Source organism: Uloborus diversus, chromosome 4, assembly GCF_026930045.1.
Source record: "Uloborus diversus isolate 005 chromosome 4, Udiv.v.3.1, whole genome shotgun sequence".
Taxonomy (NCBI): Eukaryota; Metazoa; Arthropoda; class Arachnida; order Araneae; family Uloboridae; genus Uloborus; species Uloborus diversus.
This window is the reverse complement of record NC_072734.1, coordinates 40,475,228-40,489,875: the sequence shown is the minus strand read 5'-3', so window position 1 is coordinate 40,489,875 and position 14,648 is coordinate 40,475,228. Positions and strand designations below refer to the sequence as shown.

At 35.5% G+C, this 14,648-nt stretch overlaps 1 protein-coding gene across 1 annotated transcript in view; it reads left to right on the top strand.

The window, feature by feature from the left end:
* LOC129220071 (receptor-type tyrosine-protein phosphatase T-like) overlaps positions 1–14,648 on the top strand; it is a 123,673-nt gene that overhangs the window by 66,300 nt on the left and 42,725 nt on the right. The window contains exons 32-33 of the mRNA XM_054854407.1: positions 134–221; positions 11,101–11,171. Of these exons, the coding sequence (XP_054710382.1) occupies positions 134–221; positions 11,101–11,171 (159 nt within the window). The remainder of the gene's footprint in view (positions 1–133; positions 222–11,100; positions 11,172–14,648) is intronic.

The window sequence follows — 14,648 nt, the reverse complement described above, 5'->3', positions numbered from 1 at the left end:
TTTGAACTATAATAGAAGATCCTAGCGCAAAACCCGCGAGTTCGGTGGATTTTTGCGCACTATGCCACACTGTGTGACGGTCTTTCATGCAAGCTTACTTATATTTTACTTTATTTCTTTTTTTCTTTCTCAGAGATTAGTAGAAGGCCAAACCTCACCTTGGACAGCTGCACGAAAAAGCGGTAACCTGAAGAAAAATCGTTATGGAAATATCTTGCCTTGTACGTATTACTACATTTTTTGCGTTATTTATCGGTTTTTTGACAATGAATGCAGTTTCTTTATTTTATTTTTCAAGATTAATGAAAGGTGTATTAAAATGAAAGTAGCACAAAAATCGTTCTTTGAAAGATCTAGTTCGAATTTCAAAATAATACATCTCTTCATTTAGTCCTTGAAGAGAATATATGCTATAGAAATATGTAGTTAAAGGTATTAACTACATCTGGATGTATTACAGAAGGAAATTTTTTGCTTTATTTATGAAGGTTTCCCGAAACATGCGTCATTTAATGGCCCGATGTTTTTAAACTTCAACAAGAATACGCAACTTAATAAGCAATACGTATCTTTTTACATGAGAAAAAAACAGAAATGAAATAAAACATCCTAGACTAGTAGTGATGAACCTATGACCCGTGGATCAAACACTTGCACCAGGAATGCATTTTATATGACCTACGCATCGTTTTTTCCTACTTTATTATTATTATTATTTGTTAATAAAACAGCTAATAGACAGGCGAAAATATTTAAAAAGTGAACTATGTCGGTAATAAAAAAAAAGCAAACGAGCTGTTGTGTGCATCACATGACTTCCTTTTACTCCAATTTAATGTCGTTTTCTCATTAGTGGCAGTTTTAATATGATTCAATAGTTTACTCTCTAAATATCACCAACAGTTGGCCATATTGGAACCAGATTTAAAAATAAAAATTTAAATTTTTTTTTTTAAATTGCCTAATTTGTCGCCAAGTTGGCGACAAAACTTAGCGACCAAAAGACTAGCGATATATCGCCAAGTGCCCGCCAAACTATAACACCACTTGAGTTTACATCGAAATTAACAATGATTTCCCCCAAAAAGGGGGAAAAGACCCCCTTTGGAGCGTCCAAATGCAACCAAACAGAAAGGTGCACAACTAGATCCCACTAGGTGTCTACGTACCAAATTTCAAGTTTCTAGGACATTCCGTTCTTGAGTTATGAGATACACATACGCACATACATACGTGCATACAGACGTCACGAGAAAACTCGTTGTAATTAACTCGGGGATCGTCAAAATGGGTATTTCGGGTGTCTGTACGTTCCTAGGCACATATCCAGGTGTTGTCGAGTCGAAAAAAAAAACTCAACATTCATTTCGGGCTGAGCAAAATGGAAATTAAGGCCGATTTTTTGTGAAAATTCTTTCGCGAATACAATACTTCATTTTTTGTAAAAATGAAGTAAAAAAGAAAAATGTCTAAATTTAAGTTAATTTTTAGAAGTTAACTCAACTAAATAACTAATAATCATAATGATTTGGGTTAAATTAAAAAAGCACAAAAAAAAATCTTATCAATTTACATTTTTACTCTCACCCCCCCCACCCCCCCGAGTCGATTGATCAACTGTCAATTTCTTCTGTTTACCAATTTGAAACTCTACTGACCCACTGAACAGAACGTAAAAATATTGATAACAAAATATGACACACTTTCAACAAAACGTTCACCATCACTTGCCTAAACTACTGTCTGCATTAGTATTTCCTTCTCCGACAGTACACTTTTAACTACTAAACATTGCAGTGCACAAAAAAATAAGGTCATCAAATATTTAAAATAATTACTTAGGTAATAGATTTGCTAACTTGTCGAGTGTCTATGCGAAAAGCACAAATTCGCAGATTACTGCAGACACGTGTTTTGGCGTTACAGGGAACGCCTTTGTCAATGCAAAAAGTAATGAGCTTATGGATGAAAAGACATCCGACAAAAGATAAGAGCAGATAAGCATACAGCTTAAATGATAAAAATAGCAGATTAGCCAAATACGAATGAGAAAATTATAAACCAGTAAGGAACCAATAGGAATGCAGGAGCTCTCTGAGGTACATCAAGGCCGAAAGAAAGAATTCAATTGGACGAAGATTAAGCCAAAGCTTAAACAAGAAGAAAATGTCAATAACCGTGAACCGCAAGAAAGGAAAAGCAGAATGGAAGAGGAAAAAACACCAAGAAATGAAATAAATGAAAAACAAAATTTTTTTGGAAAAGGTAAAAATTTAGATAAATAGAAGAAAGGGGGGAATGTCAACCAAGACAAAAAAGTTAAAAATAAACTAAGCAAGATAGATAAAAATGAATGGAAAAAAATGGATGGGGAAAGGACAGTGTTAAAGATATGGGAGCCAGACATACGAAATATACGGAACTGCTTTAAGATCATTTACTAAGTTAGAACTGTTCCTCAAGATATGGACAGATTCCCAAAAGTCAAGATCTGATGAATTGGGGCATTTTTGGATTATCTGATAAGAGTTAAAATCGAAACAGTGATTCGAATCCCAACAATGTTGAGCAATACTAGACTTATTTAATTGTTTTTTCACGTAGCTTTGATACTCTTTCATGAAAAATTTTAAAGCACGCCGAGTCTGTCCAATATAGGCAAGTTTACAACTACAATTAATTTCATAAATTCCACAATTAAGAGAGTGAATAGGATCTTTAAGAGAAGAGAATGAAAGTTTATTAATAGGAGAGAACACCATCTGGAATTGGAACCGTTTTAGAATCTTAACACCCTGATAGCTTACAGATGGAAAGAATGGCAAAACAACCGAATTCTTTCTGCTGAAGGTTCGGTTAAGAACATTAGTTTGGAATTTATTTGAAAGTTTTTTATAAATGGAATCGATCAAAGTTGACGGATAGTCTATCAATTGCCACAGTTTTAAGATAATAAGGTTCCACTTTAAGAAGTTCCGATGAAGAACAAATATTAATTGCGCGATCACAAAAGAATTGAAAGCAGAATATTTTTCATTTGGTGGATTAGACGATAATCTATGAGGAGGTAAAGAAACAGCAAAAGGTTTGAGATTAACGGTAGTTTCAAAACCAATTTCAGTACGTGAAACAAGTACATCAAGAAATGCAATGCAATTATTCCGTTCTTTCTCACAAGAAAACTGAATATGAGGATCAATGGAGTTTAAAATAGATAAAACCTCATCTCTCTCAAACTGATTCTAGTTCATTAGAACAAAACAATCATCAACATACCGAACATGAAATTGAAACTGCAATTTTTGGAACAGCTTAACCTCAAAATAATGCATGTAAATATCACTAAGAATAGGGCTAAGTGGGTTTCCCATAGCCAGACCATCTAACATAATATAAAATTTCCCATTAAAAACAAAAGAACATTGTGTCGCGAAGGTCGATTGGCCGCGAACATGAGAACATATGAAAAATACTTGCGTATAAAATAAAACTCTTATTTACAATTTAAAAACATAGACGTCCTGCAACCAGCAGGAATGCAAGTAGTAGACAGAATCTAGAAAATAAGCGACTCGCTTATAAATAAATGTTTTTGCTGTTGCCACTCACTCGGTGGCTAATCTTTCTAGGATAAAGTAAAATTACATGCAAATTCGACTGAATATGCAAAAATAATAAGTCCTCTACAATACTCCCCTCTGAGTCTCGAACAGTCAGGGAGAGACGAATCTATCCGGAAAGCGAACTTGTCGTCCAGAACGCGTCGTCACTGGAACAGGAGTCGGAGTTGAAATATCCGGGCACAAATCCTGGTTAAGTAAATATGCCGGCTTTAACCTGTCGATAGAAACAGTCTTAGCCGAACCTTTCACGGATATTACAAAGTCTTTGACCATCCGTTTCACCACAGGGAAGGGTCCGTCATACTGCGGCTGAAGAGGTCGTCGCACCGCGTCATGTCGCAATAAGACGTGGGTACACGAGTCCAAATCCTTGGGGATGAAAACGCTAGGAATACCATGTCGTGACGCTGGGGTCGGACGAAGCGATCCAATTATCCCTTGCAGATGCTGCAGAAAAGTCGGACTCAGAACCAGTAGCTTCGATTCCATGACGAAATCTCCAGGCAAAAGAAGTGTCTCACCGTAGACGAACTCGGCGACTGAAGACGCTAAATCTTCCCTGTAGACTGTTCTCAATCCGAGAAGCACTGAGAGTAGGGCATCTACCCATGCCGCACTTGAAACACAACTAATAGCTTGTTTTAATGGACGGTGAAGTCTTTCAATCATGCCATTGCATTTCGGATTATAAGCTGACGTTCTGCTTAGTTTAATTCCAAACAAATTTGCAAATGACTTAAAGAGCGAGGATTCAAATTGTCTGCCCTGGTCACTAGAAATGACTGAAGGAACACCGAAACGAGCAATCCAAGAAAAATATATAGCTTTAGCTACAGTTTCTGCGGATATATCTGTTATCGGAGTAACCTCCGGCCAACGCGTAAAGCGATCAACAATTGTCACGCAATAAGTATATCCCCGACAAATTGATAAGGGCCCTATCAAATCGACATGAATATGTTTGAATCTTCCGTCAGGAAGTGGGAAGTTGCCATATGGGGATTTTGTATGCCGGTGAACCTTAGTTCGCTGACATTCTAAACAAGCCTGACAATATAATTTTATGTCTGCTTTCATACCTAGCCAAACATATTTTGCTGCTATTAATTTTGTCGTAGCGCGTATACAAGGATGAGACAAATTATGATACGAATCAAATACTTTTTTACGAAAAGAGTCAGGAACAATAGGTCTAATGTTTGAAGTTGAAATATCACAAAGTAAAAATTTATCCGAATTCGGAACCGGAAATTTTTTAATTTGCAGCGATAGGCTTTCACTTGCGTCATTCAATTTTTTTAAAAGCTCCGAATCTTCCAACTGTGCGTTCGCTAACGATTCCATGTCAACAGTAGAGGGGATGGAAATTTCTTCGATTCGTGAAAGCGTATCTGCCACGATATTTTCTTTTCCCTCGATGAAACGAATGTCAGTAGAAAATTGTGAAATGAAATCAAGTTGGCGTAAACGCCGGGGGGAAGCTTTTGCATCGTTTTTCTGACTAAACGCAAAAGTGAGAGGCTTGTGATCTGTATAGATCACAAATGGGCGTGCTTCTAACATATATGTGAAATGTATTATTGTACTATATACCGCTAATAGTTCCCGATCATAGGTTGAATACTTTTGTTGCGTTGAAGTTATTTTACGCGAAAAGAAACCTAACGGTTTGAGACCTTGGGGAGTTACTTCGTGCAGAGCCGCACCCATTGCAACATCACTACAATCTGTTATTAATGCTAATTTTGCATCTATTGACGGATAATGTAAAAGCGTATCACTAGCTAACAATTCCTTACATTTGTTAAAAGCTGCAATCGCTTCTCCTGATAAACTAATTTCAGTTTTAGCTTTCTTATTTTTCCCTTTTAAATATTCATTTAAAGGAATTTGTATGCCTGCAATTTTCGGCAAGAAACTATGATAAAAATTCAACATTCCAAGAAAAGCTCGCAAACTCTTCACTGTTTTTGGCAGTTTAAATTCTGAAATTGCTTTGACGCGATCCGGCAAAGGTTTAAAACCAGATTCATTTATTGAATGCCCAAGAAAATCTACCTGTGATACCCCAAATACGCATTTTGCAACATTAATTTTAATCCCGTAATCTTTGAAACGTTGAAAAAGAATTCTGAGGTGTTTTTCATGTTCTTTTTGATCTGCACTAGCCACCAAAACATCATCCAAATATACAAAGCAGAAATTAAGGCCACGTACCACTTCGTGCATAAATCGCATGAACGTCTGACTGGCCCCCGATAATCCGAAGTTCATGTGCGGAAATTCGAATAATCCGAACGGAGTTATAATAGCAGTTTTGCATACGTCTTCCGGATTTACCGGGATATGGTGGTACGCTTTTAACAAATCAAGTTTAGAAAATATTTTTGCACCATGAAGTTGCTGTGCAAAATCTTTTAAATACGGAACAGGGTATCTATCCTGACACGTTATTTTATTCAACATTCTATAATCCCCAGTTGGACGCCAGTCCCCGGACTTTTTTGGAACCATATGTAGAGGGCTGGACCAATTGCTACGAGAAGGTCTGCAAATGCCGCGCTCTAACATGTACTCAAATTCCTTTTTCGCAACTTTAAGTTGAGCTGGGTGTAAACGACGCGCTCGCACCGGGGGACCAGTTGTTTGAATATAATGCAATGTATTATGCTTCATTTCACTTTGCAACCCTGCAGCAGGCTGAGTAATAATTTTAAATTCATACAACAATTTATGAAATTTAGAACTTCCAGAAATACTTTTTATTGCCGGTATCGAAGATTTTAAAGTACGACCATTTGAGGTTAGCGATGTAAGTGGGTCAATAAGAGATTTTCGTTTAATGTCAACAATTAGGCCATAGTTTTCCAAGAAATCAGCACCAATTATTGGTTTACTGACATCTGCAACTATAAAATGCCATGTGAATTTCCTTCGTAACCCAAAATCTACCGCTAGCAATATTGTGCCATAAGTTTTAATATTTGTGTTATTCGCAGCGGAAAGAACAAGATTGCTTACTTTATGACTTTTAAAATGAAATCGAGGCACGCAGCTGACATCACTACCTGTATCAACCAGGAAACTTGAACCTGTATTTACGTCATTAATGAAAAGTCGGCGATTTAAATATTTCTGTACGGTTGAAGCCGCATCAACTGACAGCTTTACTCGTTTTTTTTCTGGTTATAACTACAAGGGGGTCTACATTTTGTTGCATTCTCCGAAAAAGTCTTATGGTACCAGCAACAATTTTCAGAACTACCCGAGTTACGATTAAAACTTTTACTTCTTGACCGCGATTTAGGAAACCTCCAAATTTTACTCCGGGATCTGCGAACAGATAATTTCTGAACCTGCTCAGTTAAACCCTCAATTAGGTTTTCCAAACGAGAAATTCTAGAATTTTCAGCTTGAGAGGAGGGAGAATTCACTACCGATACTGACGGAAGAGTCACTACTTCAGAGATTTTATCAGCCATAAGAGCTAACTGTGATAAACTTTCAGCACTAATTGCGAGAATAGCCTGCATATTTGAAGGAGAGGTGACTTAACCCTAAATTTTTCAAAAAACTATCATCCAGTTTATGGTTACTTAATTCCCGCATATCATGCAAAAGCTGTGAAGGTTTTTTATCTCCTAGAGTTAAGTCTTGTAACAAGGTTTTAATTTTCCTATTTTCCAGAATGCTCAAACTGTTCAATTAATTTTTCTTTTAACTTAGTATACGGATTTTCCGCTGGCGGCGAATAAACTATTTCCGAAACATAAGTTAAATATTCAGAATCAATAGAAGCAATTAAATGGCTATATTTCGTTTGCTCAGTCGTTATATTTGCTATCGAAAAATTTGCTTCTAGTTGAGCAAAATACAGTTTGACATTTAAAGGCGAAAAAATCGGCATTTTCATACCAATCCTATCAACGCTAGTCTCTACTTTGGATTCAGTCATGTTACTACTAGTAACCAAGACAAACAAAATGTAAAATCACTCACGTTGGTTGTCCGCATTCAGTCCTATAATAGGTCACCACTGTCGCGAAGGTCGATTGGCCGCGAACATGAGAACATATGAAAAATACTTGCGTATAAAATAAAACTCTTTTATTTACAATTTAAAAGCATAGACGTCCTGCAACCAGCAGGAATGCAAGTAGTAGACAGAATCTAGAAAATAAGCGACTCGCTTATAAATAAATGTTTTTGCTGTTGCCACTCACTCGGTGGCTAATCTTTCCAGGATAAAGTAAAATTACATGCAAATTCGACTGAATATGCAAAAATAATAAGTCCTCTACAATTGCTTAAGACAGGTACGAGTTAGGAAAATTAAATCCTCGATTTCCGTATTAGTGAAATGAAATTCAGAAAGTCTTCTACGAAGGCATAACAATGAATCCGGGAACGTTCGTAAATAAAGAGTTAACATCGAAAGGAGCCATAAAAAATCATTTGGAATGAATCAATGATTTTTTTTAAAACAAAATCAACAGAATTTTAAATAGTAAATAAATTGTGACTCCTAAGAGGAGAAAACACAGAGACTAAATATTTTGCAAGTTTATACGAAGTCGTACCAATATTGGAAACAATCGGCCTGAAAAGAATACCAGCTTTATGCACCTTGGATAAAGCATAAAATCTAGCACAATTAGCAGTAGATGGAACAACAGAGAGTTTAACATTTGAAGAAATTGACTGAACAGACTTGTCAGCAGATGAAATAGTTTTTAACTCTTTATCACTAGGATCTTTAGAAATTTCGACATATTTACCAGAAGAAATCAAAGCATTAGTTTTCAACAATTTGGCTACCCTTGCCAGCTTTGGTAACAACCAGATCAGAATTAGAAATTAAGTCTGTAACAGAACGGCTAACAGTATTAGCAAATACCGGTTTAGAAATTTTCGAGTACAGTCAATATTAGAAGAAGATGCCAAACCGAATCTTTTTGAGAGGAAGTTAAGGCACTAAATTTAAAAGCTTTCTCAACAGGAGCAATAAGCTTTGGAAAAGAAGGTTTAACACTCACAGCAAAATTATCATTACATTTTAGAGCCTCAATTTGAGAATTGCTTAATGGAACACTAGAAAGATTAACAACAACATTTTTATTAACAAGGGGTAAATTATCAGGAGGAATCACATGAGAAGTTTTACAGCGCATAGCTAATTTCTTTTTCAAAACATTTTGATTTTAATCAGAGGAACAAATGGTTCTAGACCAAGAATTTCTGTCAATAATGGCAAAGTCGGAAATGGAATTTGAAACCGAAAGATGTAAATCATAAAGTTCACGTTCAATAAACGATAAATGCTTCCGAATCGAAGTTCTGAGGTAAAGCCATTTTCGACCGAAAAATTACTTGATCAATTTTGACAGAACGTGGTAAATTACATTTCAAAGAGATAAACTTCGGAATAATTTTCTTGCACCTACACTCTTGAAGAAATTTTAAATGGTTCAAAAGACGAAATTTCTTAATCCGAAGATTGCAAAACTTATTGATTTGTGACATAATTAAAAGCAAAACAAAACCAAAAAAATGAGAATAAACAATATCAAACAATAACAGAATGAATAAGAAAACATGAAGGGAAAAACCACTATCAAAATACAACTAAACAAAATTCAGAAAACGAAAAACAAAGACACAACAATGCAAAAAGACGAAAAATGCAAACGTAAGGCCCGTTTAAGCCACAAATAAGATAATTAAATACCTTTGTTTAGAACAGTAGATTAAGAAATAGACAACGACAGAAACGCACAAATTCGCTTATTACTGCAGACACGTGTTTCGGCGTTATAGGACGTTCGGCGTACAGCCTTTTTCAATGCAGAAAGTAATGAGCTTTCTAGTCGCATTCCTATTGGTTCCTTACTGGTTTATAATTTTCTCATTGGTGTTTGGCTAATCCGCTATTTTTATCTTTTAAGCTGTATGCTTACCTGCTCTTGACTTTTGTCGGATGTCTTTTCATCCATAAGCTCATTCTTTTTGCATTGAAAAAGGCGTTCCCTGTAACACCGAAACACGTGTCTTCAGTAATCTGCGAATTTGTGCTTTTTCTGACGTTGTTTATTTCTTAATCTACTGTTCTGCACAGAGGTATTTATTTATCTTAGAGAGAGATGTATCCACTTCTAAATAGTATAATGACATTTTTTTCTTCTCCGTTTCTTAAACGTTGAAGAAAATTTCTATTCCGGTTATGATTATGTTAAATTAATAACGGAATCAGTTTAGTTCAAATTTCTTGAAACTTGATTATCTCGAAACAATCCATTTAAGGGACATTCTCCAGAAAACGTAACTTTTGAACGCAAATATTTTTCAATTTCGAAACCTTTTGTTTTCCTTTTTTTTCATTCTTACATGAAAGTATTACCTACTAGAAGTAGCAATAACAATGGCCCAGCTAAGTTCCAATTATTTTACTCATAAATAAAATAAAAAAATGCATTGTTCACGGAAATTTAAAAAAGAAAAAACTTTTAATGTTTAAATATTGAGGCCAATTTAATGTTAAAGTAGTAATTTTGTAAATTGTGCAAACAATCAGCTATTTTAATGAGTAGTCGGAATATAATAATAAGCTTTCTTAATTAAAGTACAGCTTAATTAGAAGTTTCAAATGTATGTTAAAAATAGATTTTAGCAAATTTGAGGATATACTGGCAATTTATAATTTGGGTAGAATGCCTATTGTTGATGCGTTTCTCCTCCATCATTTTTTATCACCTTAATAATAATGACATTGATAGGGTCGGTCACGGAGGTGCAGAATTTTCCATTAATAGAAGCCTAATAGATATATTTTTCGTGGATTTTTTTCCCTTCGTTGCTACAATCTGCGCATGTTAAGCATATGAAAACATGTTCATTTCTTTTTTTACATTAATTTACGTCCTTGAAATTCAAGTTCACGGAGGTGAGAAGTTGGAATAACCACACTAAGTTTTTAAAGCAAAATCTATCTTGTTTCTTAACAAAAATCTCACAGCTTCAACTATGGCTAAAAAATAAACAAGGGGGCTCCCTTGTATCATGGAAAATAAAATTTGACGTCATTACTGGCACGTGTTAATGAGGAATGGCATTTTTTGTTTAGGTAACGGAAGTGAGAATTTATTGTGTGACATGACTCCTTGTCCTATTCAAACGAACTAAAACACAATATTAAAAAATTAAATATACTTAAACAATTAGTATTTGAGACACTTGTGAAATTAATAAGAAATAAATAAGTATACACTTTGAATTAAACAAGTTATTAAGCAGCATAAACAGTCACGTGTGACATGCCACGGAGGTGAGAATTCACATGTTGTGAACCAAAAATATATTAAAATAAAAAAAAATTTGTGAGCGCAAGCAATAGTTATAACAGAATATTTTTTCTGTTTTTTTTTTCTTTTCTTTTTGCGTTATTTCTTTTATTTTTTTAAATTTTCGTCTATTATTTCAGATGATCGTTGTCGAGTGGTCTTACAATCAGGCAAAAATGAGTCCGACTACATAAATGCCAGTTATGTGGATGTGAGTACAGTTTTTCATACGTTTTTTCTTCTTTTTAAAGTATCAAATCTCACATTTAAAAAAAGAAAAAAACACAATCATTTTTTCCTTTTTATATAGCAGGATATGCAAAATACTCTGATAGAGTATTTTGCAGTTCCTGCTATATAATTATTACTCCTGCTGTATTAAATAGAGAGAGAGAGCGAGCGTGCGGCTATTACTCTTTTTTAAGCTAAAAATTTATTTACACGCTTTCCATGGATCAACTTATGCTCAAACATATAATAAGAATAATAAAAACTATCTATATAGTTATAACTTGACATTCATATCACTGCAGTTGCATTCAGTGAACTGTTTCGTCCATTTTAACTGTTAGCGGTTTGTCATTTCGCCGGGTCTAACGTTTATACTCTTAAAACTTGAAACAATTAAGATAACATATTATTTTTTTCAATTACTTATTTATCACTTTACTTCACTTCGCTGTTCGAGTCAAGTAATTTCATGATGTAAGCAGGTGTTCTCTCATTAAAGCTGAGATTAGCAACAAACTGGTAGCTAAAGCAAACTAATTCAGTACACCAGCGAATTTTCGCAAAGAATGGTGTGGCTCAATTCGAAAATGAGTAAAAGGTTAGGTAATGAGCAGTAAGATATAAGCAGTGTATCCTACTGCTAATTTTATATATATTTTTAAACGAGTATGAACTTTAGAAAAAAGACTGCAACATTAGATTATATTTAATCATTTTTTGTAATCACTCGTATGCTTTTCACTTTATTTTCACTTCACGCTCAAATTCACTCCCGATATCTAGTGTATTAAGAAAGAAATAATTGAGGAAGTAAACAAAGACGGTTAGTTACAGCTAAACCAGGTAAAGACTGGTTGCTGCCAAAGAAGGTTGCTGTTGTTGGGCCAACATTCGCCACTTTCATGAATTATTCATTTGATTACTTAAAATACACCACCAACTCAGTTATTCCATCTGAGTACTGCAGTTTCGTGCTTTTTAGCACTCATCAGCCTGGAATAGGAATCACGTGAGCTGGAGGCGAAAAACCTCTTAAGGGAGCCAAGAGAGCCAAACAAACTGGTAGCTAATGTAGAATTAAGCATACCAGATGAGTGACCGCAGCAATGGTGCGGTTCAACTCAAAGATTGATGGCAAAAACCTCTTATGAACTTAACCCTGGCTTAGGGCGGTAACTTACTACAAAATACCATGCTTTGCCGTCAATCTTTGAGTTGAACCGCATCATTGCTGCGGTCACTCATCTGGTATTAGTCCAGGATCTGAAGGGGGTTGAGCATACATGGAAAGGTTGACGCAATATTATTTCTGATTATTGTTACAGGCACGATTGTGATTATGAAACCACATGTCGTCGCCCCCCCTGGGTAGTCGACAACCCCGGGGGAGGGGGGAAAGCAGTGGGGGGAGCCGTTTGCTAAAACACTCATAACTCGCCAACTATTTGAGATAAAACACTGAAAAAAAGTGGCAATCGACGCAACAAAACAAGGGCTTCATAAAAGCTAAATATAATTATGGACCTATCTTTGTTGGTTTCTGAGTAAAATTCCATTTTTCGCAAACCAGCAAAATTTTTGAATAAAATGCGCAAAACAAACTTTTTTTTGACCAAAATAAATTCCAAATCAAAATTGTTTGACTTTTTTTTCAAATAAGGTCCTAAATATCATTATTCAGTTTGTTGAAACTATTTAAGTACTGTTAACGCGTTGAAAAACAAAATGACAGTAGCAAGCTCGAACACTATTCGTAGTATAGTTCAGGATCTGAAGGGGGGTTTTGAGCATGCATGGAAGACCTGACGCAAAATTATTTCTGATTATTGTACAGCCACACAGGCCCGGACTGGCCATAGACTTGACCGGGACTTTTCCCGGTGCGCCCCTCTCGACAGGCGCCCTTCTGTTCTTTTCTTATTTTCCAAAACAATGTTTTAGCAAAATGGAAATAATGTGGAACCAAGAAGTGATTTTGCATGTGAATATTTTCACATGCAAAAGCAATGTTCTTCTTATTTATATAAACATTCCCTTTTATTATCCTCATAAAGGCAATTAGTCCCCCCTCGTTTCGTAAACGGTGCTCCCAGGGCATCGTTTGTGGCTTATCTTTTGCTCCAAGTTTCAGTTCTGAGGACAAAAGCCAACCCATGGGGTTTCCCCAATAAAAAAAGGATGTGAGGGTGAAAGTGACAGCACATATCTATGGTCAAGAATACGAGAAGAGTTCGATTTATGGACTGTACTTAAGTTGCCGTAAAAGAGCGGATAGCATGACTCCCTGTTCTGCTAACGATCATGAGTGCAATAGAAGCAAGTAATAAGAAGACAAATAATGTTAATTTTTGAAATCTGCACATTAAAAATAGTGTAATGTCGTAATAAGCCGCATAAAAGCAATATTTTAGTGGATGGATGAACACGATGACAGATGTCGCATTTTTTGTCGCTTCACAAAAAAAAAAAAAAAAAAAAACTATTAGGACAGGACTGTACGGTGATTCCTAGATTTTTTGAGTCAAGGCGCCCTTTTTGGAACTAATTTTCACATGGCGCCCTTCCCAAAATAAAAGTATGACTTGTAACTGACAGTAAAAAATAAATACGAGTCGTGTATCTGCATTGAATAGCCTTTATTTATCCTGCAGAGGCTCTGTAAAAAATAAAAAAAAGTTTCACAAATAATTAGTCTAAATTAGTTGAGAAAAAATAAGTTAATTTTCGAAGTGGTCCTATAGGAGTACTGCAGGGCTCCCCGGTGTACATTTGGTGAATTACTGGACAAAACAATAAAGATGCCGAACAGTTTTAAAGCTAAAACATTTTTCGTTTTGTCAATTAAAATCATAACAAAAGTTCAAGATCTTTGCCGTTGGCAAGCTTTGTGTTCAAAACATATTCCACTTTTTTTTAACGGGGTTTAATTCCTTGGTTGTCTTTTTATCCAGAGGTGTGCACAAAGGATGGGGGTCATGGCATAACCTTCGGCATTGAAATTGCTAAGGGTTAACTTAAGAGATTTTAAAAATCTCATTTTGGGGGTTCGTTCTCAGGGGAGGGGGGGGGGTGCTGAGTAGCATTTGGAGGGAGTTCGTCATTGCCCTGTCGGTGAGGACTTGTTGCCCTTGTGTAAGCTACAATACTAGCTTAAAAATAAATATTTGAAATTCTGCATAAAATCATTATATTTTTACATTTTATGCTGCCTTTATGTCATTTTGGGAAGTTTTTTAATTTGGGTTTTCCCTCAGATTAAGTTCGATACCGCCCCCCCCCCCCCCCACTATCCTGCTGATTTGTGAAATTTTGAATTAATAAAACAATACAATTCATTATGAGCGAGGCGAAGTTTGAGTTTGAAGAAGGAATGTAGAACGATGATATTAATAAGTAAAACGCAAAGCTATTACTAGTGACGTCGCGAAGAGGGAGGGGGATGTCCGCCTCGGGTTTA